The following is a 25,863-nucleotide window of genomic DNA, read 5'->3' on the forward strand; positions in this document are numbered from 1 at the left end:
GTTGTGGACATGGATAGCTTTCATCACACACAGGCAGGACTGCTGTTGTTTTTGACTGAGACCATTGACTAGAACGCAGGTATAGCTGACTGCTGTTACCACGTCCCAAGTTTTACTGTCATCTACAGGCAGTGTTGTATGACACCACTGTGCTGGCATTATTTCTCTCCCGTAGTTACCTCCCTGTAAAGGTGCTCAGTCACCGGCCCATGAAGGGCTTGGGTGTAGTAGAAAGGGAGTTTAATATTGCAAAGAGCATGTGCGGTTCTTCACTGACAAACCTCAGAGAGCCTCCTACAGTAACCATCGATATCAGTTACATATTGGTAAGAGTTGTGCAGTTTATCTTGTGTTTGCTTCTGTTTAATCTAATGGCCCTAGTAAAGAATCTAAGTGTGATTTATGCTCTTTATTTGTTGTCTTGTATTTAGCCATATGTATTGGCATTTACTACAGGAGTGGTTGCTCACTTTAGGAGTAAGGACATGCAAGGATCAGCTGTACCTTGTAGCGTGATCGCCCGCAATTCTGTAATTAGTGCGGCAATTGGGTCAGCAAGTTCCTGTGACCTCTGCCTCAAACTCATCATTATTTCAGTAAGGCAGGCCAGCATTAATACTAAGCTGCATTTAGCCATTCTTAGCACTTCCATGACCTTCTCCAACAAACACAAGGTAAAAGGTTATATTGTAGTCTTTCTCATCTTTTTAACTCTTTGCTTTCTCACTACTCTGCACCCAGACTTGAACACCTTTTTTCCTTTGTTTTTTGCAGACCATCTTTAACCAAATATATTGTTTTACACCAATATAAATGAACAGAGTCCTCTTTCCCTGCTTTAAATGAGCATAATCAACATTATGTCAATAAGACATCATTATTAGTCTTTTATCTAATAATCATACTAGTCATTGTGAATGAGAACTAGTGGAAACATTCCTTAACATATGTTTCAAAGGATGTAAATATTGTAAAAAACAAAATTCAAATTAAGGAAAGTAATTACTCTATTTCCATTATGTTGCCCTTGAAACAAAACACTACAACAGGGGGACAACGGAAAACTTTCCCTAGTGTCCATGTCATCCAAATAAAAGAGCCAGGCAGCGGGTAAAGTAGCCAGCTTGAGTTCAGTGAGGTGAGACAGGAAGTCTTGTGTCTCGTGTTTGAGCTATACGTTTGTTGACTGGGGGAGTATAGATTTCTGGAGTGACTTAACACTAATGGACATGGAAATGACCTCCACTTAGACGTCCATAGATGCCTAAAGCTTAACCATAACTGTTTGAGATGTTCAGTGCGCCTTTTCTGCTCACTGTAGTTTGTTAGTTGTATTCAAGATGGTTTGTCAAGATTTGTACACTAGGGGGCAGAAAAGCATCAAAACAAGCTGACACGTGCACATTCACAGGCTCATGGGCAGGTCATTTACATCTGCAGCAAAATCTAAGGGGTGTGTGTGTGTGTGTGTGTGTGTGTGTGTGTGTGTGTGTGTGTGTGTGTGTGTGTGTGTGTGTGTGTGTGTGTGTGTGTGTGTGTGTGTGTGTGTGTGTACACACACACACACACAGTGAGAAAAAAGTTCTCCCACTTTGAAATCATGGAGAGGTCTGAAATTGTCGCCGTAGGTGCATGCCCACTGTGAGAAACATAATCTAAAAAAGAAATCAAGAAATCACAATGTATCATTTTGTATGATATTTATAAATCAAAGTAATAAGTATTTGAACACCTGAGAAAATCAATGTTAATATTTGGTACAGTAGCCTTAGTTTACAATTACAGAGTTTCCTGTAGTTTTTACCAGGTTTGCACACACTGAAGAGGGGATTTTGGCCCACTCCTCCTCACAGATCTTCTCTAGATCAGTCAGGTTTCTGGGCTGTCGCTGAGAAACACGGAGTTTGAGCTTCCTCCAAAGATTCTCTATTGGGTTTATGTCTGCAGAGTGGCTCATCCAAATGGTCATTGGCAAACTTAAGAAGGGCCTTGACATGTGCTGGTTTAAGCAGGGGAACCTTCCGTGCCATGCAGGATTTCAAACCATGTCTTAGTGTATTACCAACAGTAACCTTGGAAACGGTGGTCCCAGCTCTTTTCAGGTCATTGACTAGCTCCTCCTGTGTAGTTCTGGGCTGTTCTCCCCTTTCTAAGGATCCTTGAGATCCCACGAGGTGAGATTTTGCATGGAGCCCCAGTCCGAGGGAGATTGACAGTCATGTTTATCTTCTTCCATTTTCTAATGATTGCTTCAACAGTGGACCTTTTTTCACCAAGGTGCTTGGCAATTTTCCCTTAGCCCTTTCCAACCTTGTGGAGGTGTACAATTTTGTCTCTAGTGTCTTTGTACAGCTCTTTGGTCTTGGCCATGTTAGTAGTTGGATTCTTACTTATTGTTAGGGGGTAAACAGGTGTCTTTATACAGCTAACGACCTCAAACAGGTGCATCTAATTTAGGATAATAAATGGAGTGGAGGTGGACATTTTGAAGGCAGGAAAAAAGATATTTGAGGGTCAGAATTCTAGCTGATAGACAGGTGTTCAAATACTTATTTGGAGCTGTATCATACAAATAAGTAATTAAAAACTCATACATTGTGATTTCTGGTTTTCTTTTTTTTTAGATTATGTCTCACAGCGGACATGCACCTACGTTGACAATTTCAGACCCCTCCATGATTTCTAAGTGGGAGACCTTGCAAAATAGCTGGGTGTTGTAAATGCTTATTTCCCTCACTGTGTGTGTGTGTGTGTGTGTGTGTGTGTGTGTGTACATGGAAGTATTTGTATATATATACAAATGTGTATATATATATATATACACTACCGGTCAAAAGTTTGGGGTCACTTACAAATTTCCATTTCACTCCATTATAGACAGAATACCAGCTGATCTGGGTGGGTGGCTGATCTTTAATGCAATATCTACATTTCCCATTATCAGCAACCATTGATCCAATGTTCCAAAGGCACATTTTGTTTACTAATCTGATATTATTTTAAAAAACTAACTAAGAAAACATTAAACAACCCTTTTGCAATTATGTAAGCACATAATGTAATCTGAAAACTGCTGCCCTGGTTAAAAGAAACAAGGCAACTGATCTCAGCTGGGATTCTGTCTATAATGGGGTCCAATGGAAATTTGTGAGTGGCCCCAAACTTTTGACCGTATATATATATATATACACACACACACAATATTTGTGGCCACCTGATGAATGTAAACCCACTGTTTGATTATCTTAAATACGATGACTCAGAGACAGTTTAGTGTATTATACAGAGGGTCAAAGATATGGAACAGTCTTCCAACTTCACTCATTGAGGTTTCTAAAGAACAGTTTAAACCGAGAGTTGCTCCTAAGTTGTCTGAATTTTCCATTTGGGTTTGTGCTCTAAATGTAATTTTAAATCGTTTAATCTTTTTTTTAGTTTTTTTTACATAATAATATATAAATTGTTTTTAAATTGCTAAATGTAATTGTTTCCATGGAGATTGCCATTTATTAAGGCCCCTGAGGGTTTTTCAGCAATTGTCCATCACATCTTTTTGTGAAACACATTGCACTGTTTTAAAGTTTTTATTGTGAAAATAAAATAAGTCAAAATCAAACATAGTAATACCAAAACAGTTGTGTGTTTTGGGGAAATTGCTCCAGTAGAACACCGATGATGGGTGTTTATTTTCTGTAATTTAACCACTACGACTCCTATAATGAAGTCTTTTGATGTGTTGTTAGTTGTAATGATGAAAATAATGATCATGAGTACTTTCACTATGGTTTAATCTACCAATCTTTAGTCTAAAAGGTCTTAGCCCAAGAGGATGTTCAATCTTCAAATGTTTAGTTTTGTCTGATAAATCGTCCAAACCCAAAATTTATTCAGTTACAATTAGATAAAATTAAGAGAAGCAAATTCTCAAATACAGCAAATGCATAGTTGAGGTTTGATTATGTCTGTTAAGCAAGCTGAAGAATGTATTTTAAACTTGCAGAATGTACTGTTACTGTATGCTACATCCACTGAGTCATCTTGTGAGAAGTAGCATCCCTTTTTTGTTCTGTTAATTAAGCTTGGTCCCCAATAGATGGTGCTGATGTTCTACTTCAACAACTGAAAGACTTTCCAAAGGCCTCCCACTGCCCCCAGTGCCATAATATTCATTGAGCACAATGATTGCATCACTCTTTGCGCTCTACACTAACCATCTGACCAACTAGTTTAAATATTAATCAGTTTCTACTGAGCTTAGCCAGGTATTGAAACTAGACCAACATATGACTTAAAGCATGTAAAAGCAGCCCTGTCACTAGGTGGCAGCATGGAGCAATGCTCATTTCTTATGAATTGATTGCCTCTGAAGTAGGGCTGCATGATATGAGGAAATTATGCAATACATTTTTTTAAATATTACTATAACAATGTTACTTGCAATGAATAAACAGTTATCAAAGTGAACTCAGTTCTGCGTTTTCAGTATTCCGCTAAAATAGAACAAATGCTTGTTAAATTTAAATCAAATTAAAGGAAATCATTCTTTTATTAAACATTGAACTAAATATAAAATGAAGTACTAAAATAATGCTGGTCAAATGTGCTGGCCACAACAGACTGGTAGAACATGTCCAACATTCTGCTGCACACATTGAAGGATCTCAGCTTCCTCAGGAAATAAAGTCTGCTCATCTCCTTGTGAACAGCAGTGCAGTTGATCCACTTGTTCATTCTGTTGTCGATGTTGACACCTAGGTATCTGTACTCCTTGACCATGTCCACATCTTCTCCCAGGATGCAAAGGGGATGCGTAGCCGTCCCTTCCTCCTAAAGTCCATCACCATCTCTCTGGTCTTATCCACGTTCAGCAGCAGATGATTCTTACCAGACCACTCCACAAAGTCATCCACTGCAGAGTCATCAAACTTCTGTAGGTGACATGACTCTGAGTTGTACTGGAAGTCTGTGGTGTATAAGGTGAACAGAAAAGAAGACCACACAGTCCCCTGTGGAGCCCCCGTATCACTCACCACCACATTAGACAGAACACGGTCCAGACGGACAAACTGTGGTCTGCCCGTCAGGAAGTCATTGATCCAGGAGACTGTGGACGGCAGGACGTCTTCCACAACAGCGTCGCCCTCTGCAAGCTCAGGTTGAAGAGATACTGGAGAATAACAGACAGCTGCCTGGCACAAGTCTTCAGGACCCTGGGACTGATGCCATCCTGGCAAGCAGCCTTGCGGTGGTGAAGCTTCTCCAGCTGTCTCCTCACCTGGTCAGGTGTGAATAAAAAGCAGGGAGGGGTGCTTGAAGTGTCTGTGGGGGGAGAGAAAATGTGCTGTAGTGGTGGGGGGAGTGGGCAGACTACAGGGGAGTGAGGGGTGAGGTGTGAAATCAAAAGAGGGGGCTGAGGAGGGTTGGTAGAGGAGGCTGGGGATTAGCAGGTGACTAGCACACTGAGTAGCAAACTCAGATTTATATTTATATTTTTAAAAATCCCACTTGAAATGTACAATAAAAAAAATTGTTGCATCGATAATTGGTTTAAAACCGAATCGTTGGCCTCTGAATCAAAATGGAATCGTGAGAGACCCAGAGATTCCCACCCCTACACAAAACCTGTGAGTACATAAATCTGCACCGAGCCACTGTAAACTATATATTTTTCAGCCTTAGCAGCACATGTGTCAACCCAGGCGACTGTGACGTTTTTCTTCAGGCAATCCCCTACTCCAGAGCTAAATTTAGCAACAGACTCGTTTCCACAGCTGCAGCTGCATACAGCTAAAGGGGCTAAAGCTTAACCTGTTAATCCACTATTTTACCTCAAACCCACTGCCTACTGCATTGATGAGAGCTGCAGAAGTATCAATCCAAGTCATCACAAAAAGGCTTTATTAACACGACTATATTTGCACAAAGTATTGCTAAAGCACATAGTAAACAGGGAAACATGCACATTTACGTACATTTTTAGAGTAGGATGCAGACAATAAAACATGTTAACATTTGTTCTGAAGCAACAATTAGGTCAAGAAAATGTAACAGCAATAACAGAACTGATGGAAATCAGCAACAACTTGAAAACAAGAAGTGTGTGTGTGTGTGTGTGTGTGTTTGTGTGTGTGTGCGTGTGCGCGCTCTGTGTGCTCTCCCAACAGTAATGGCATTTTATTTATCTTGGTTCTTTGGTGAAATGTAGGGCGTTTGTGTTTTGAATTTGCGGAAATATTTGATTTGGTTTGGCTGCAGTTTTGTGCATTCTGTCATGAAGTGCAGCTCTGTCTCGGCTTTGTCTTTCTTGCACAGATGGTAGAAACGTTCTTCTTTGGGGAGCCATGATTTTTTTTGTAGCGGTCTGGCTCGGTTGCCAGGTTGTGCTCATTGAGTCTGTATTTTGCTTCATGTCAGACACTGTGGTCAGGTAGTCTGGCAGACTGTACTCTCTCTTTAGCGCCAGAAATCACAGCCTTTTGCTTTGTGCTTTTGTTTGTGTGCTTGGTGATGTTTTGTTTCTGTTGCTATAATTTGGTTATCCCTTATTGAATGGTTCCCAGATTGAGTGTCAGGACCAGCCTTGCAGGGCTTTCAGCTGATAGGAGTAGGGGTCACTTTTTAAATGTAGCCAATATTTGATGCTGTTTATTTTAATTTTGATGAATAATAGGAATTTGCCCAATTCAGCTCTGCAGGCATTGTCCGTAATCTGTCTGTGCACCTGCAGTATGCTTTTACAGAACTCTAGATGCATGATTTCAACTAGGTTTTTGTCCAGATGGGTTGAATTCTGATAGAAAATCATCAGATCTTTAATGTTATTGTCTCAGGAGTGGGTATATGATGTTTAGGTATTTGGAGTGATATAGATTTAGTTTCCAGTGGTGACCCATCCAGATCTCTATCTGGCCTGGTCTGACAGCCTGTCAAAATGTTCTAGTCAGAAGTCTTGTGTGGGCACAAGAGGTCGTGATGCAAGGGATTACACAATTTATTTAGTTTTGGGCGTTGATGTATTTCAATGTAAGTATCTTATAAGTGGCAACTCAACAAGATGTCCCATTGATCACAGTTTAAGGTTGTTATTATTACATTGTTTTCAGATTCTTGAATTGGCCATGTGTATAGTTTTACCTTGAATTATGCCACAAGAAAGTTGTAACCTGAAATTGTCATCAATGACTTTGTGTTTCAAGTAAATTCTTTTAGGAATAGAAGGTCTTATTCTTTTCACGGCCGTACGCAGTCAGTCTTACACTTTTCACAGGCTTTGTTTATCCTATTCCCCAAATTTAAATAGTAAGAGCACTTTTATACCTGTATACCTGTGTGTATACTGGATGCACTGTTTTGGGACATGATCATGTTTTACACCTATGTTAACATTGCTCTTCCTCACATGTACTTTTGTGTCTGCCTGTATTAACCGTGTTTTTTTCTTTATGTCTGAAAGAATGTGTGTATGTTAGAGTGTGTGTGTCACTGGAGGCAGCAGAGAGATTCCTCTGTACTTAATGGATACCCAGTAGTGACAGGAGGTAGGATGCCCGCTCCACTGTCGTCACCCTTTTACACACTCAGGCTTTAGAATTGTGTTGTTGTCGCTTTGGATCTCATTAAAGGTTTACTTCAGCACATATTTCTGTTTTATTTGGTTAAAAGTTCTACTAGGGCCATGTATAATGCTTTCCTTGTCTTTTGGAATTTTTGGGTAATTATCCTCTGTTTATTTTCTATTTCTCCTATCATGTTTCTATAATAAATTACGTTAAGACCTTAAGCAAAAGAAAATATGATGATGGATGTAAGTATTAACATGCAGTAAACTAAAATGGTTGGGGAATACTAAGTGTTTCTTATTCACAAGGCTATCCCGGTAAAGAATGAAAGCTCACCCAAGCTTTTAGTACGCGTCTGTGGTCTTGTGGAAATCTTCCATTTCACGCTTGAACGATCTTTCAGAAATGCAGCAGGAAACTCTCTCCTTGCTTTCCCACACACTGCTCATCGCAGCTTAGTATCACCTGATGGCATATCGCTCTTTTTTTGCTCCGTTGATCATTCTGATCCTTGTGTGCGCCATATTTATAATGGTTTTATCATTAAGAATACACAAAATCGACTCTCTGGTTGGATCTCTCTTTTCTTATTGTATGAACAAACACTTTTCATTAATTTTCTGCTTTCCTGGCTCCTATTGTCCTTATCAGTTTCTTCCGGTAATGTGTGGCATTCGGTATAGTGGGATCGATTCTGCTTGATAATTCCTCTCAGATTGTTCTTTTGTCTTTTTTAAGGTGTGAGCTCATAGTATTAGTGTAGACTGAGACTTCAGGCAGGACCATGTTTGAACTGGTCTGACCTCTCAACAGCATTCTAACTACATTATTGAGCTACATTGTTTCTATATCTGTACATCTTCTTTATCTCTCTCTCTCTCTCTCTCTCTCTCTCTCTCTCTTTCTCTTTCTGTTATTCTTCCTTTCTCTCTCGCGCTATATCTGCCTAGCAACCTTCATGTGAACCTTAGGTATCACAAATGCACACAGGCAGGCGCGACGATCTTCCATAATCCATTGAACAGGTCAGATTATTCGGCTTTCTCCACACGCTTTATTTCAGATTAGTGAGCGTGCACCCTCGGACTGAAACTATAACTCAGCCTTGTGTGGTTTCATGTTACACAAGACATAATGCTGAAATCCCAAATGGATGTGAGGTCACAGCTGTTTTGTAATGGTTAACATACATATTTACTTAAACTCCCACAGTTTGTTTACTCCACTGCATACTGTATCAGACATTGTGTCGTAGATATTTATCTTGATATAGTAACCCATTAAATACACATTTGTTGTTTGTAGTAGTTAACATTTTCCCCATATTTAAATTGTGTAATCTCTCAGAACAGCAGCAGCAGTCAAAAGGCATAGTAAAGGCTACAGTATATGACATAATATCAGGGGTTCCCTTTCTGCTATTTGTGATTGTTTCAGCTCTCCTGCTCTGTTAGATGAGTAGGGACAGCTGAAACCACAATTTCTCCTGAGCCCTGCTGTCTGTGGGGAATCTGTCATGTTCACTAGAAAATTAAAAATGCTGCACTCGATGCTCACAGATGTGACCTGCATGCATTTCTCTTGACTGCGGTTTGCTCAGAATTCCCCGAAAAACAGAGATAGTAATTACCCGTTACGACTGAGCTATTTTAAACCTTCAGTGCATCTAAAGTAGAGATCTTTCAGATCAGCAATTAGAATAGTTGATATTTGACCTGTATACCAACAAAAGATTCATGCTAATATAATATACAACAATTTACTAATACATTTTTTCTTCTTCAGTTAATTACATCCTCATAAGAGTAAAGAAAGAGTCAGCCATTAGAATGTTTAAACACCGCCTCAGGATGCATTAAGCTGCTAGAAATGCATTACCACATCTGTCAATCAACAATGTCAATCTGTCTGACCTCACATCACTTTCCATTAACTCTCTTAAGCCCTTTCACCAACTCAGTCACTCACGCACACACACACAGACACACTCCTCTTCCTTGCCACCCCCATCTCAGGGAGGATATCCTTTTCACTCGGTTACTCAAATCACTGTTCAATTAAGCCCTCGGTCAGTGGATCTTAAACCTCCATTGGACAGCTAGCCAACAGTTCAAATAATTCGGCTGTTCAAATAATACAGATATATATATCTTGATATTTTCTCTAAAATAACATCTGTTGATTTAACCTTTTGATGCCTATGATCACACCAGCATGATCAGCGGCATTGGAGTTCAAGTCCCCATATGGACCAAAGTATGGTGGTGGACTGGTAGCTGGAGAGGTGCCAGTTCACTTCCTGGGCACTACCAAGGTGCTATTGAGCAAGGCACCAAACCCTCAACTGGTCGGGTTGCCTTTCCATGGGCAGCCCCCTCACTCTGACATCTCTCCATTAGTGCATGTATAGGTACTGAGCATGTGTGTGTAGTTCAGTCCTGTGTGTAATGGGTGTTTTATCAACAGAATGAAAACATTGTAATTTCCCCTTCCGGGATTAATAAAGTATACATTATTGTTATTGTTATTATTATGTCGGAATTATATATTATCATATTATCACAATATGATTTTCCATGTTAATGTGTCCATGTTCCATGTTGTTATACCGATATTATTGTAAACTAAATGTTATGGCACACCCCTACACTGTACTAACAATCACGGCTTGCCACAAACGTCATTGTCCTGGCCTGAAGCCCAGGATATGCTTTTCTTAACCATAAGAGACTGTCAGCTTTAAGATGTAATACCCCTGTTAATTGCAGATCTCAAAGGAATCATCAGACGATCTCTGCAATATTCCCTACTGAGGGCAGAAAGCCACTCGCTTTCCCTCTCTGCCAATGAGCTGCTTAGCTGCATTATGTGGGAGTAAGTCGGGAGAGGTCAGCTGTCCGAGCAAATTCTCCCATACAGCCAGGGCGGAATACTGCGAGTCAGTATGGTATGGCATCATTGATTGCCAACGCTTCTTCCCAATCAGGGCTGCAAGAATGAACAGAAGTGTGTTTCTGCAGCTTTCTTTTGTAATATTGCTAATGAGGGATGTAGGTTTCACAGCTTGTTGTCTTGGCTACATGGGGAAGTTGAATCAGAATACTGGTTGTTTGGTTTTCCTTCGCCTTCTGCACACTTATGATAAAGAGAGCTTGTCTTGGTGAATTTTACTCCGCTGTAGTCGTGATTGCAGAAACGCACATCTCCAGCTTTTCTCTCCTGTCCCTCTCCCCCGCACGTTGAATGAAGTGCAGCGCTCTGCATTCACTCACACGAATTTAGTGTCTTACAGGGGTTTTAGCAGTGCAGTAGAAATTTTGGAAAACCACAAATCAGGCACTTAATTAAAGCAAGTGACAAAGGCCTCGACTGATTGGAGGGCATTTTGATAATACATTGAGGCGGAGGAGATACATTTATTTTCTTTACATTAAGATTTCTTCAGCAGTGGTACCTAACATGCAGCTACTGAGTCCAGCACGTACAGTGGTAACTGATGGGGTTTAATTTCCAGGTATTGTTCAAATGTTTCCCTCTGCATTGATACAAAAATTACAATTTGCATTGCATTAATACAAAAATGTCCTAACAATAGTCATGCATTGGATTTAGCAATTTCTGAGTCACCCTACTGTGCTCACCCTAAGCACAATGTCACTAATTAGCAATTTAACAGCGGCACTCTAAGGCATTATGTAAAGATCAGAGATTCTTATTTTTAGTTCAGCATCCTTTATGATTTATCTTATGACTAACAATGAATGGACAGACTCTGATGAATAAACACAAAGCAGCTCTTAGTTCAGGTCAGTATTTGCTCAATTAGTATTATATAGCGTTGAGAGAAAAAAATCCTGATTACTGGGTGCATGAAAAGCCTGAATGAGATAATACATGTGTATGTGTTCTTTGACTCTGGGATCACCAGCAGGCTGGGAGGCAATGTGTCCTCTGCAGTGCAATTTAATGTCACGCAAGTGAAAACGTCAGTAGCTAAATAAACAGTGGTAGTTTATAGAGCATGAGTGTCACACAGATGAAAGACCTCCCCTTTAGCAATGTGACATGACTGCACTGCAGGAGTCTTGATAAGTGGGCCCATGTGCAACAAGGCTGCAAGTTTCTAACAAAAAAGGATATCAAATGTTTCACTAATCATCTTTTCACTTGACAGCAGTAGGTGTAGAGCTTTAACATGTCTTGTCAGGCATGTTCACAGCAATGCCTGCTAACACTGGGATTTCTTCAAGAGAACTATACAAAGTGATGAGGTGTCAGTCTTCTTATATGATCGCCTTTTCTGTTTATCTGGTCTTTTGGCTTTTTTGTTGTTTTCCAGATATAGTCAAAGCAAATGCAACGCATGCTGTCAATCTGAAGAAAGTCGGTAGTTTTTGAATTATTAAATCATTGTAAGTGTGACAGGCGTGGTTTATTGGATTGAACATATTTGTCGCTCACTCTGTTATATTTTTCTAGCAATTTATAGCTCCTGGTGTGTTTATTAATTACAAGGCATGTGGTACATGTGGTGTTGTGTAATTTTTATTTTAGATATTTCATAGGACTGTTAAAGTGAAAAAGATTATGAATACAGACGGATGCAATGTGGGTTGCATCTAGTAATGAGAGTCAATTAGCTGCACAAAAGGCCAGAAGGAGCAATATGTGAAAAAATTGTTGTTCTATTGATTCATTTACGTGGTGGATCACTAGTCCGTCAGATGATGCATGTTTCTATTGATTACTGTACCTTGCACTGCACAACAGTAAATAAATGCGTTTGTGATACAGATCAATCAAGGTGGTATATGGTTTAGGAATGACAAAAGCTGTGGCAAGGTAGTAAAAGTCTAAACAATATGCTGTAGGTTGAAGGTTGTAATGTACACAAATATATTTTATTTCAGCCTAATGCTTGAATATTGTTACACTTGCCTTAGGCTGGACGTTGGGGACATTTTCCCTTACCTAGCCAGGGCTGGGGGATTTTTTTGTCAGGCTTATGTTATGTGTATATCAGCATGGCTCACAAGACTGACCCTGTATCTGTGCAGCCTGAGCTCATGTCCCCAGCCTCTCCCACTTCCGCATAGTAGCGTCACCATGTCACAACTCCTGGGGACCCTGTGTTCCTCATTACTCTGACCCAAAGTGCAGGACATAACTCTCCAAATGTGAACAGATCCCCTTCGGCTGCTTTAGTGCAGTCACATTCAGTATGATGGTGGTTCAGGGGCTTTGTTTAAAACCCCTCACTCAGTCTTTGTTACAGGAAGGAGCATTTTGAAACACAGTCTTGAGCCTGGCTTCTCTGCTCTCTGTCCATGGTGTCAGATTGAAATCAAATTTTAGTTAAATTAAACCTTACCACTCAGGGTTCTATTTAAGTCCAGGAGACCAAAGGTCATAGCTCCAAGAATAGAGTTGTCAGTTAGCAACAGCTCTTTTGGAGTGCCGTGATGGAGGTCGCCTCCTCAACTTCTTTTATTATATACATGTCTGCTTCTGATGGCATCTCTTTTAATTATCTCCCTGGCACACCGGCTGGTCCACACAGATAAGCTTAAGTATTATATTACTGGGAGTGTGTGTCTAATCTACTGTCTCTTCAATCTGCAGCCATTGTTGCACTGAATCCAATACTGTGGTGTTAACTTTCAACCTCCAACCATTATCATATTTTTACTACTCGGCTCCTCTAAGAATGCTTTTGATGCTCATCAGTCCAGCCAACAACAAACCCGTTATGCAGTAGTATTCAGCAGCTGTATCCTGCAACCTTAATGATTTTTGTGCTTAGTTTAGATACAAACTTATAGAATTTCTTTTAATTACTTACAAGGAATACAGCAATATAGACAAAAATGTCTGTGATAGCCCTGCTTTTGACATATATTGTCACAGATAAAGTTACATAATAAAATATTTCATGGACTGTTGAGCAGTCCCACGTGAGAGCCCCCTTTTCTGGAGGCTATTGCAAAGTTCTGACCATAGAGCATTCAGTTTCCCCCATTTTCTCCTGACAGAATAAACTACATTGAAGCACACTTCAGGGCAACAGACGGACAAAGAAGAGCACATTCTTAATGCGGCTGTAAACACAAGAGATTTCAATGCCTTGTTCTCACATGCTGTTGGAGCTCTCTGAATATTCCTCCTTGTAGCTTCTCTATGTATCCCTCCCACCATATCTCGTCTCTTCGTCCCTCCCTCCCCCCTCTCTCTCTCTTTCTCTCTCTCTCTCTCTCTCTCTCTCTCTCTCTCTCTCTCTCTCTCTCTCTCTCTCGCGCTTCTCCCATCTATCTCTTGAGCTACTCCCATCTCTTGCCTGTGTGCCCTGTGCGGCTTTACGCTGAGCACAAGGCATGCAGATGTAAATTTAATCCAGGCAACAGCCAGAGCACTCAAGTGAATATGAGGCTGCCCCTTTGCTAAAATGCAGTAGTATTCAGTAGAATTTTCAGCAGATGGGGCAACTATCAAGGCGGACTCAGAAGGGGAGATGAATACCTCCTGGAACTGTGTTTATTCTCTCCATCTCTTTGTGCGGATCTATGCGTTTTCTCTCTTAAAGCTTGGAAGCAAAAGGTGTTATCTCTAGCACTAAGCTCAGCTTTAAAAGGAAATTGGAAGACTCTAAATCTGCCTGTCTGCCTCTGATTAAAGCCAAAGGAGGACGCCTGGATGAATCAAGGAAGAACTTGCAGAGGGAAATTCACACGAGCGCTGCTTTTTTTTTTGGACTGTGGTTTTTAGAAGATTTTGATTCCTCTTTTATTTATAGCATTGTACTTGACCTGCGTTTTATGTATCCGAAGTCTGCAGTGATTGCACATTTGTTTCTCACACCAGCTGAGACAGAGATGCTGTAATGTTGTGCTTGGATTTGGACTTCCTTTGAGAGGATTTTGTTTTCACCTGATCAGCAGTCCTTCACCAATTGAATACATTCTGATCTGCCTTCCCACCTTTTTGCCCTTATCTTCTGAACATTGTCAGCTGTTAGTAATTTTAGCAGTAGTGATTTCTAACGGAGGGACAGTGTGTGAGACTGGATTTGGAGTAGTTGCCTTCTACAGACTGAATTGCCTCATGCTCATTAAAAGATCCTCAGACTTCGCACCTTTGGGAGTTCTGTTTTACCTGACTTAACCAGAGGAGAGTTTAGAGTATCTGCATTTGGAACAGCTAGCCAAAAGCCAGGATGCAGGTGTCATTAGTGTGCACTGACCACCGTGGCGGGGTGAGCCGCGCCACAGAGGACCGGCTAAATCGACAGAACGCCAACAGCCCCAACACAGGCACACGCAGCAAGTTCAGAGCAGTGGCGATGGTGGCTCGCAGTCTTGGACAACTCTCTGTTCAGAGTGTGCCTTCCTCCAGCGAGCAAAGCATGAGGACTGGCATGAAGTATAGGTAGGGCTTGTCTGAACTGATAGATGTTCGCAATAACTTTGGCCCCAAAACCTTAAGACTTATTTAAAATATTGCAAAATGATCTTAAACTGCAGCATTTGTCCCCCTACTGCTAAAGTAGATTATAAATATGTCTCATTCCTCTTGGCTTAGGCTACAATACAAAAAAGACTGCCCATTTCTCCAATCTTGCTATGTACTGTATGCCAGTATTGTATACATGTATTTCTTCCTTTCTCCTATCTGTCAGAACTGCCAAACCCCAAATGTTTAAAATGGACGATTGTTATTATGACAATGACTAATTAATAAACTTCCCCAAACTCCCCTCAAAATTGCAATATCTCAGAAGGAAAGATTTGCAATTTGTAGTTTTATCTGATCTTTGTGCTTTTATGAGACAACTTAATGGTTGGCCTGTAATTTAAATTTAGTTAGTTTGTTTGCCTGCACAGAACAGATCAATGGCCACTAAGTAAAGTAAGCGGCATTGTTCAGCTTTAAAGAGCAAACTGTTTAGTTATTTAGTATTAGTGTTTTTCCAGATTAATTTAAGTGAAAGAATATTATTGAATCCAAACACCATTTTTGTTTGTTTACCTTCTACTGATAATCCCTTAGTTTTGAATTTCTTATAATATGGCTTTACAGATATCATTATTACTGCAGAAATAATACCATCAGATATAAGGCCAATCATTATACATACAAAGTGTACCTTTCATGCTGTGAAAACTGACTTTTGCGCACACCCTTGTACTGTGTGTTGACAGAATGCTGCATTGCATATTTATTACATCCCAATCAGTTGAGGTTCAGCTGTCCTGACATAATGGATGGAAGATTAGTTAATTTCCAATAAGGACCTGCTCTCTGTCACTAAACTGCTCACCAAGATAATTGTTTGACAATAAATATTGATTTAAAATGACAAGGGCTCACCGGAAAAAATCCTCCATCCATATACTACATTATAGCACAACTGCAACCTTTGCAATATACATATTTCCTGTATGATTTATACTTCACTCATTATTTTTGTCCAACTAGCAACCTAATTTTGTGTGATCTATACAAAATATTGATAATATGATAACAGTCTTCCATGTTTCTAGCCTTTGTTTGACTGGCAAAGTGTTACCAAGGCCCACTGTCTTTTTGCTAAATGGTCTTGCTAGTTCTTTTGATAGAAAATGAATACAACTCAACACACTTCTTGACTGGAGAGTCATATGGTTTGTTGATTTGGTTGATTTGAGGAAATCCATCACCCGACCTCCGTACTGTTGTTGAAGGAACATCACAATGCTTTTGCATCTGATTTGGTAGCATCATTATTGAGGCTTATAATATTGAAAAAAATCATTTTCAGCTCGGGGCGCAAGTGGTTGTTTGTGTTCTGTGCTTCCGCAGTGTAGTCCAAAGTAAATAACGGGCTCTGTGTTGCAAAGTAGGCTTGCATCTGATGTAAACTGAAGGTAATGCTGGCCTGAATGCATAGTGAGGTTCAAAGATGCATGCACCGAGGCTACAACATAGTGTCATGGTTTTGAAGAGATGCAAATGAAAGGGAAGTAAAGAGAGAGTGAAAGAAAGAAAGACAGAGAGATTGCTAAGACTAACGCTGGTGTAGGCACTATGCCCAAGAGGAAGTAAAGTAGGCTGGAGTGATCTGTGCTCATGTCACTGTGTATCTTTCAAACATGCCTATCTGAGTTTAAGCTAGCAAGCCCTCACATTGCCATGCATTTATCTTTTCATCCTTGAGCACAAGGAGTTTTTTCTCTCAATTAAATTCAGTTTTCAGCTTCTCATATTGACATTTTGACAGCTGAAGGTTAGCGGTTTTGTAACCGTTCCCTAAAAGAATACAGTTAAAGCTTATCCACCCAGCAAAACTTTCCACGGTTATCCACACTACAGAATAGCCGTTTGAAATTCAAATCAGACTTATTTGCATACAGTGCTCTCTCCGTTTCCTTAAATGGCAGCCTTGAGCTTGAATCAAGCCTGTCAGTCTTCATCCATGGGATGCTGGTTAGGTTGGAAGTGACCTCCCCCACAAGGCCGAGGAAACCAAAGTGAACATCGTTTCAAGGTATACGGAGAGATTGCGGCAGCTTTATTGGGCGACCTCACCATGGACGGAATCGTTTTGTCATTCACACCGGGCCTGCATGACCTGAATGGTTAAAATGATCAAGCTTGAGTGTGAGAACCTGCGCCTCCTCCAAGGAATGATTAAATGCCTTCAGTCAGGACTGAATTAATGATGCACACAAAATGGCTTATGATTATGTAAAGTAGTCCTTCTAAGGGAATGGAATAATATCTGTCAGATTGGGAAGGCAGTGCAGGTGGGGAGACAATCCTGTAAAGCCCCTGCTTTTCACAGTCCGGTTATCAGCTCTTCTCCCAAGCAACCAAACCTTGGAAGGGTCTTGAGGGAATGAGTCATCGTTAGAGGGGCCACTTTTATTTGCTGAGGCATAGCAAATAAACTGCTGCAAAGTATTGGTGATGTGTATAAGTTTGACTTAATATATGTATAAGTCTCACTTTTTGGGGTGGCAGTTGCTCAGTCCATAGGGAGTTGGGTTGGGAACCGGAGGGTCACTGTTTCAAATCCCCGTATGGACCCAAAAAGTTGGGAGCGTGGATTGGTGGCTGGAGAGATGCCAGTTCACCTCCTGGGCACTGCCAGGTGCTCTTGAGCAAGGCACCGTACCCCCCCGAACGCTCAGGACGCTGGTTCAGCTGGCAGCCCACTCACTCTGACATCTCTCCATGTATAGTGCATGTATAGGTCCTGAGCATGTGTGTGTATTTCAGGCCTGTGTGTGAGTACTAACAAAAAGTGTGTACACAGAGTGTAGTGCAGTAATTTCCCCATTGGGGACTAATAAACAAATTATCTTATTATCTTATCTTTTTGGTTGGTCTGCCATTTTTGTGCAGACTAAATATAGGAGTGCATATAAACTCCAGTGGATAACATTTGTGCTTTTAGGAGGATTTTGTTGTTTGTTAACGCATGGTATTGTTCTATGTCACAGTTTGTATCAGCTCCACAACACTTGCAGTATTCTTTATTGATGTGGCCATGTAAATCAGAGCTGACTCACCTTCTGTCCTGGTGTAAATCTACAAGTAGCTTGCTTTAGCCCAGACTGTCAGTAGGATTCCTCACATCTCTGGAGGTCCATTTTTGGTTGTAAAGTTGACAGTGAATCACATTCACAGTAAATAGCTACTGGCAGTGTTGTGTAAGCAGATGGCATAGAAATCCCACCACTGTGTTGTGTGAAGCTGAGATGTGTTTTTATAAATCACAAAGATAACCTGTCTCACCAGTTCTGGTTTCATTTAGTGCACCTTGAAGTGACTTGACGTAACAGATGGCAGAATTTATAAAGGCAGAAATGGGATCAGCATACTTTCAAAAATGTGTAATATGTACACATCAACTATTAGTACACGGGTTTAATGCCCTTATTGTATTATTAGCTGTAATTGCAGAAGGGAAATTCAGTAGGTGGCACTTAACTATGGGAATGTGCTTGTCCTTGTTGGGGAATTTTTAAGAAAGAAGAAACTGAGCATTTTTCCAACAATAGCTTGCTACACAAATGCAAAAGCATGGATTGCGCAGGCTTTTGGTAACAAAAGCTGTGGGTGTGAGATTTGGGGCGTCATGAGTGTGGGTGCACGCTGGGACGTTTTCCTGCATTCTAAGGGCTCTTCATCAGGGAGCCAGCTTTCCACAGCCTGCCCTCCCCCTTGAAATATGAATCATAAAAAGACTGTGGTAGTTTTTGAACATAACTCGCATACAGGAGTATACTTTGGCCACTCTACTGTAAATACTAAGACTTATCCACACAGCACAGATTTTAGGCCGACAGTTGCCACTAATATGTCATCTTAAAGAACATTCGCCATCTGTTTGCTCTTGGCATATGGAGAGAAATTGCCAAACAGTGGGACGGTTCATTTACTGATGTGGGCTTGTGTTTCACTGTATGCACTGATGTTTTGTCTGTGTTGTTGTATAAGATATCGAGTAAGATTGGGGGGAAATTGTTGTGGAATATTTTGCCTATATCCGTGTTCACGTGAGGGACACACTTGTGTTATGTTGAATGAGAAAATGAAGACAGCTGTTTCTTTGTCTCACTGATAGTTTCATTAGAGATAGTGTGTGTGTGTGTGTGTTAGCACCACTCATTTCTCCCTGCATATTATTTTTTAAATGCTCTAGAAATAGCCTAGATTTAGAGATGCAAGTCCTTTGTTCAATGCTCTGTGTGAGGTTATTATAATATATATATATATATATATATATATATATATATATATATATATATATATATATATATATATATATATATATATATATATATATATATATATATATATATATATATATATATATATATATATATATATATATATATCTATATATATATATCTGGCACACTAGACCAGTCATTCTGCATACATTAAGGAGATGTGATGAGATTTACAAATGAGTGCTGAATCAACAGACTTGTTTTGGTTAATGAAATGTGTGTTGTGCGTTTTCTTTCTGCATGAGAAGCACTTGAACTTCTGGTTATGTAATTTGTGATTGAGGAAATAATGTAGTACAGATGAAAGTGAGCCTGTACTGTAGCAGGACGCCAGAGCTATAGCTTACTGCAGAATGTTATAGAGTGCAGCCCAGCAAGGGAAAATCCCATCTGCCCCACAACATCATGCTTAGTCATGTGTATCGTGAATATTAACGTCAACATTTTTTTAATTAGACAGATGGTACCAGCCAGTTTTCTCTAAATTTATACAGTAGCCAGCACAATCTCCTGTTCATCAGCAAGATGGTCTCATTACAGCTAGTTAGCACAATTTAACCCTTTTATGTAAATACCTCTAATTAGCGTATTTGTGATTAGGACTGCAACAAACGATTATCTTTATTAACGATTAATCTGTTGATTTGTTCTCAATTAATGGATTGTTTGGTCTATACAATGCAAGAAAATAGTGAGAGATGTCCGTCACAATTCCCACTAAACTCACAATGACATCTTCAAATGTCTGGTTTACATTAATAAAAGACTAAGGCGTTATTAAAAGACTACGGTGCTATTTAACTTTAAGATCCTGAAGCCATTTTTAACTCAAAAACTGACTCAAAACAATTAATTGATTAATGGAATAAGTGCTGATTCATTGTCTGTTGGTCCACTAATCTATTAATCGATCACAGATGTAACAATATACTCAATAGGATTTACCATTTTAAGTTCATAATAGGAACTTTTTTTAACAGAATAAAATGACTCCTTTATTTATATAAACCGTTCAAAATAGCAGATGTGTCCTTATCAAAAGTGCAACTGAAATAATATTTTTGTCTTAAATAACAAAAAAGTAGATTAAAGAAAGGCATTTTTATTGCAAAGGCCATATTGTTAAATTTAAATGATTTGTTTATGCAATTGAACTAACTTAACACCACCTTTTGAGTTTTCTGTTAAATGACAAAGAGAATAGATAAGGTTGTGTGTTGCTTTTAAAAACATTATAAAATGCATTTAATCTGTTGGCATTGTCAGGGAATATGCTTTATCCATATCCTTTGGCTATGATTGTCAATTTTAAAGCATGTCAAGATATTAAAGCAGAGCTCAGTATGACAGTAAAGATCCATTAAAAGAGACGTGGAATCCCCTACAGGTTCTTGGAAGTTTCTCTCCCGTTCCTCTCCAGCGTATAGCAGAAGATTTTCCATCCCTGTAGGGACTGGCAGATTTTTCCCCAGACAAGAGCCTCTGAAAACGTGTGACTTAGAAGAAAAACAAATTTAGCCCCAGGGAAGCCCTCTGAGGTGAAAATCTGTTTATGTCCAAGTCAAAAACATAAATAAATAAACTGCTATCAACAACTGTCTTAAACTGCTTTAATGCCAGTGGCTCTATATTTCTTGCTGCGTGTGTTGCATACTTGAAATGAAATACATGAAATCACATTTGACGTGTTCCCAAGCTGCTGTCAAATATGGCGCTGCAAGCAAATTACACTATATACTGTGTATAAATGAGCGTGTGTTCATTTTGCTTATGATAATTATAATGATGACCGGAAGTGACTCTGAAAGGTACAAACTATTTCGCAACCATAACATTCAGATCTTTTTTTTTTTTTGTGCAAAAGCGTGCACATCCTTATTAAGAGCATCTTTAAAAGACATGATAATACATGTTTGAGTGAGATCTCAGGGTCAAATGTTGCCTATACCAAAACATTTAATGCACTACCTTCAAGAACTTCACAACGTCCCAGGACAGGTGATTTGATAGAGCCTTGAATAATTGTAATTTAAAGGATCTTCTGTGCAGGTCTAGCCACGTGTTGAGGTTAGAACTGAAAGGAATAATTCAATATATGGGAAATATTTTAATCTACTGGTAGACAGTTACACTAGCTGTTTCCTTCTGCTTCCATTCTTTATGCTGAGCAAAGATAATCGCTTCCTTCTTTATTGATTTTCTCATTAACTCTTGGCAAGAAAACCGTTTAGTATTACCCAAAATGTCAAACACTTCCTTTAAAACAACAGTTCAACTCTTTAAGAAAAAATAAGTCTTTTTCCCTTCACCTCCTGTCACAACTCACACCACGCAAATCCATCTTGGGCTTTATCTGAAACAAGAATTGAGTTGTTTCGTGTTAAGTTGTAAAAACAAAAGGTTATCCAGCTTGCAGCAAGTGAACAGAGCCTCATGGTAGAATGCTGGAGGGTTTGCACAATGAAGCGCATAACCATTCATGCTTCGTAGCAATGAGTGGAATTGATGATGATTGGATAAATAGAGTATCCAACTGTATGATTGTTGAAATTCTGCTAATACAAAGAAGCAGATATTAAATGATAGATTGATTCTTTATGGTAAGTTTCAAGTAGAGATGGTCCGATACCATTTTTTGCTTCTCCATACTCATTCTGATACCTGAAGTTGCACATCAGCCAATACCAAGTGCTGATCCAATACCAGTGTGTCATATATTTTATTATGTTTTAACAACTGTACACTACTGTCCCTGTATGGATGTGATATGATTTCTATATTTGTTGTTTGGTCTGGCTCAAGTTTTCACAACTTTTTGTGACAAACAATGAACACCACAGAACTTTCTTTTATTATGCAGTTTGACGGTCAGTCATAACGGAAAAAGAACATTAATAAATTATTTTTAATGTAGATTTCCATTCTGTTTCTTTATTACCTGGTATCATAAACTCCGGTACTTCCTGATATCGATACCAGCGTTTTAGGCCTTATCGGAGGCGATATCGATACTGGTATCAGTATCGGAACATCTCTAGTTTCAAGAAAAACTGTTGCCGCTGTCTTTGCACAGCCTTATAAATAGTGCATATGCTAACAGTTAATGAGTATAAGCAGCTTAAGAGTAAAGTGGCACGCCCTATTCCTACTGTCTAGTCAGGAAATTTCTAATCTAATATTCTCCACTGTCACTCCTTCCTTTAATGGATGTTACATAAACCTGAATGATGGAGGAAACCACCTGCAGCCAACACGAGCTAGTGGCATTCGGTCTGCATGCATTCTGAAGCTGAACCCACGAGTTAGGTAGTATTAATAGCTGCTCGGTGAACATATCTCTCAACACATTCCTTTTTACAGCTCTGTGACCTTGCTTTCAAATTCATCACCCTGCCCTGTCCGCTGACATCACATTGACTTTCAGTCTTCTTTCCCATCCAGTCCGTCGACCTCTCAGTCTATGCCATCAGTCCTTATACCTCGCTGTCACACCTTACCGAGACTTACTGTAACCAGTTCATCATTTTATGTTGTAAAGCTTTTTATTGGGATATACTTGATGGCGTCGTACGATGACATAAGGCAAAATAATGAATTTTGTGCTGAATTATTAATTCAAGACTAGCAAAAATGATGGATGTTTGAACCAGTACGTTTTTAATATGTAGGTTGTATAAGTACTTGCTGTAGCCTTCCAGGTTGCTTTATTATGATAGTTTAACAATAGGATCAAGAGACAATTAGTGTCTGTTAGCGGGTACCTTGCTTAAACACAGCTAAAATACTGAAAGCTAAATACTGAAAAACAGTATAAAAAGTATGACTTTGTTTTACTGGAAAGGATTCCAACACCAGGACGTTTGTAGATGGCGGTAATATGGTCCAGCTGCAATTTACCATTAAAAAGAAGTAAACACTACCCTGTCGAAATGTACACACTACACAAGTGAGTACATACTGTAGTGTACAAAGTGTACTATATGTACTTGTACTGACAAAAGTATTGGAATTGAGACCCACCTTTTGTTATTTAACAGGTCAGTCCATTAACAATGACATTAATGTTCACCTACTCATTTTTTTATCTGTGCATACTTTCCATTGCTGGGTTTATGTCCTGCTATTTCACATCTTTCTCTCTTCTATTTCAGATTTTTCTTCTAGATAACTAGCCAACAATTCAGTAATCAATAATTAATGAAGATAAGATAAGAAAGATATACCCTGCCTAATGTTGACATTGATGGAAAATAAGCTCCTCTGTGTTACAAAAAATGGCTTTCATCATTGGGGGCCAAAGTCATCAGCAGAGCTGAATGGTGGACTTAGACGAGCGGGACTTATTGTATCAAGCTGATGTGAAACGCAACCTGTGTGTGTAAACAAGCCCCATATATATCTCCAAGCCACCCTTAATCACATAATCAACATTAGAAAATTAAAACCCTTGCCTTGTCCACTTGAGCTTCTGGCTGATGGGATCAGAAGGCTTATGTTAACTCATGAAAAGGCTTCCTAGTATTTCAAAGTAAACAGCCAGACTAGACATGCTCACTACGTTTCTCATCCGTCTTTGTCCCCGCGGCTGCATTGATGTTGCTGTCGTGTACTGCGCCTGGCTGTCTCCTTCATTATTGAGGAGGGTGTGAGAGAGATGGCATTACTGCTGTGGTTCATGTCTGCTGAGACTCAGCGCAAACCTAACCCCTGCCTGCTTACAGGCCCTAGCAGAGGGTCATTTTAGCAACGCACAATGCAGTATTCAAGGCCAGTCTAGTAAATTATTGAACACAACAATGTGCTGACAAAGGAACATCTTTACAATGAGAACAATGACAAGGGCAGGGCTGTGTAGTCTGATATCCTGGTTATTTATTTTAAGGTTCAAGGAGGTGCTTAAATGTACTGCTACTGTATGTGCAGTGTTCATGGTTAAATCATGGTAATGCAACACTTACACAGTTAGCTTTGCTTTTAGATAAGCCCTTACACACGCTGATGAAAAGGGTGCTACTCTAGAAGAATGTGAATACAGTTTCTCCTGGTATATCTTATGAGTTTACTATGCATCTCATTTTCTGAACATGTATGTGCACCATGTCTTAACACATTAAGCAACACTAATGTCACATTTAATCACATTAGTTGTTTACATGTGGAACAGTGCGAGGCTTGAAATTGACTCACTCTACATTGTTTAGAGACTACCTACTAAAAGAGGCAGTCAAGCAGAATATTTAATTAAAATATTCATATTTTGCACTTGACTCAGTCCATCCTCTAGGAAATATGCTCCACTAACAATTTTAGTCAGTGAGCTGCTTTTAGTTTTGGTTTTTTCTCCATTCGTGCCATCAGCAGCAACCGGAGGGGGTATTGTACTCATTCAATTAAGAGGCAGTTAATTGTAGATTGGCTCCAGTGGTTTGCCAGAAGGGACTTGACACTGCGGTGCAGAGTAAGGGCACGTGGTCCCATGGATTCTCTTATCTTTCTCTCTCAAAGGGCTCCTATACGTGACGTCATCGAGTTCTCCGACTCAGACTTTAACACGATTACAGACCTCACTGACCAAAACACATCTTTTTAATGATGCTCTTTGTTGTGAATGTGTTTGACCCAAATGCTTTACTATACACAATGGATACAATTTCAATATTTTTCTAAATTCTTCGATCTCACTGAAACCTCTGATGGCTGAAAGTTGACTTTTGCTGTGATTTGCAAGACCTTAATTTAGAAAACAAAGAATATAAATGAATGGAGAGCCTCTGCTAGCATCCATGATGGTTCAGTGAAGAGTGGAAATAATGATGTTGGATGATGAAGTGAACATTAACTGGATTCACACTTCCGAAATTGAGTTTATATGGAAATACATATTATTATAAATCCATATTTATTTTAAATGGTTTAGTCAGTTTCTTTGGGACCTGCTGTACAGACAACATTGAATTAAGTGTTTTGTTATTCACCGCAGCAATTCAGCAATCATATCATGGCTTCACAAAACACCCCCACATACACACACACACACACACTCACACTGTCAGTCAGTCCCACTTACACATGCAGTCACACACGCAGTCATAAAACACACTTCTGCACACACACAGCACACCTATCCTCTGTCTCTTTCTCTACTGCTTTTCATTTCAACTGTATTTCTATATAGGCAGTCTTAAAAAAATATAGTACATATCCTCCTACACGCTCACTTTGACTACTGCACATTACATCATCTCTGATGCCACATTTCTTTTATTTCTTTTCACTGCCAGCTCATCTTTGAAAGTAGGTTGACCAGAGGTAGCACACTTCATTTTGTTTGTTTAAAACATTTCTTATATCAGTGATATCTGAGGGAACCAAACTATTAAGGTCTGAAGATACACTACAAATTCCTCCCAAAAAGAGAAATTGACAACAAATTTAACAAGATCAGTTACTTGAGTGTTGCCATTTAACTAGCAGCCATAGACGTCTAAGAGAAGTTTAAATGCTCGCACAAAAGAATGATAGCTGTAGTT

General features: G+C 39.5%; 1 protein-coding gene across 4 annotated transcripts in view; it reads left to right on the forward strand.

Moving 5' to 3' along the window:
- Positions 1-25,863, forward strand: part of kcnab2a (potassium voltage-gated channel, shaker-related subfamily, beta member 2 a) — a 45,654-nt gene that overhangs the window by 3,128 nt on the left and 16,663 nt on the right. Inside the window, exon 1 of one of the 4 annotated variants that reach the window (XM_034869105.1) lies at positions 13,890-14,981. The exons of 2 other annotated variants lie outside the window; for them this stretch is intronic. In XM_034869105.1, coding sequence (XP_034724996.1) covers positions 14,770-14,981 — 212 coding nt within the window. In that variant the 5' untranslated portion in view covers positions 13,890-14,769. Of the gene's footprint in view, positions 1-13,889; positions 14,982-25,863 lie in introns of those variants that run through there. One more of the 4 variants, XM_034869103.1, reaches the window with a different exon arrangement.

This window comes from Etheostoma cragini, chromosome 4 (assembly GCF_013103735.1).
Source record: "Etheostoma cragini isolate CJK2018 chromosome 4, CSU_Ecrag_1.0, whole genome shotgun sequence".
Lineage (NCBI taxonomy): Eukaryota > Metazoa > Chordata > Actinopteri > Perciformes > Percidae > Etheostoma > Etheostoma cragini.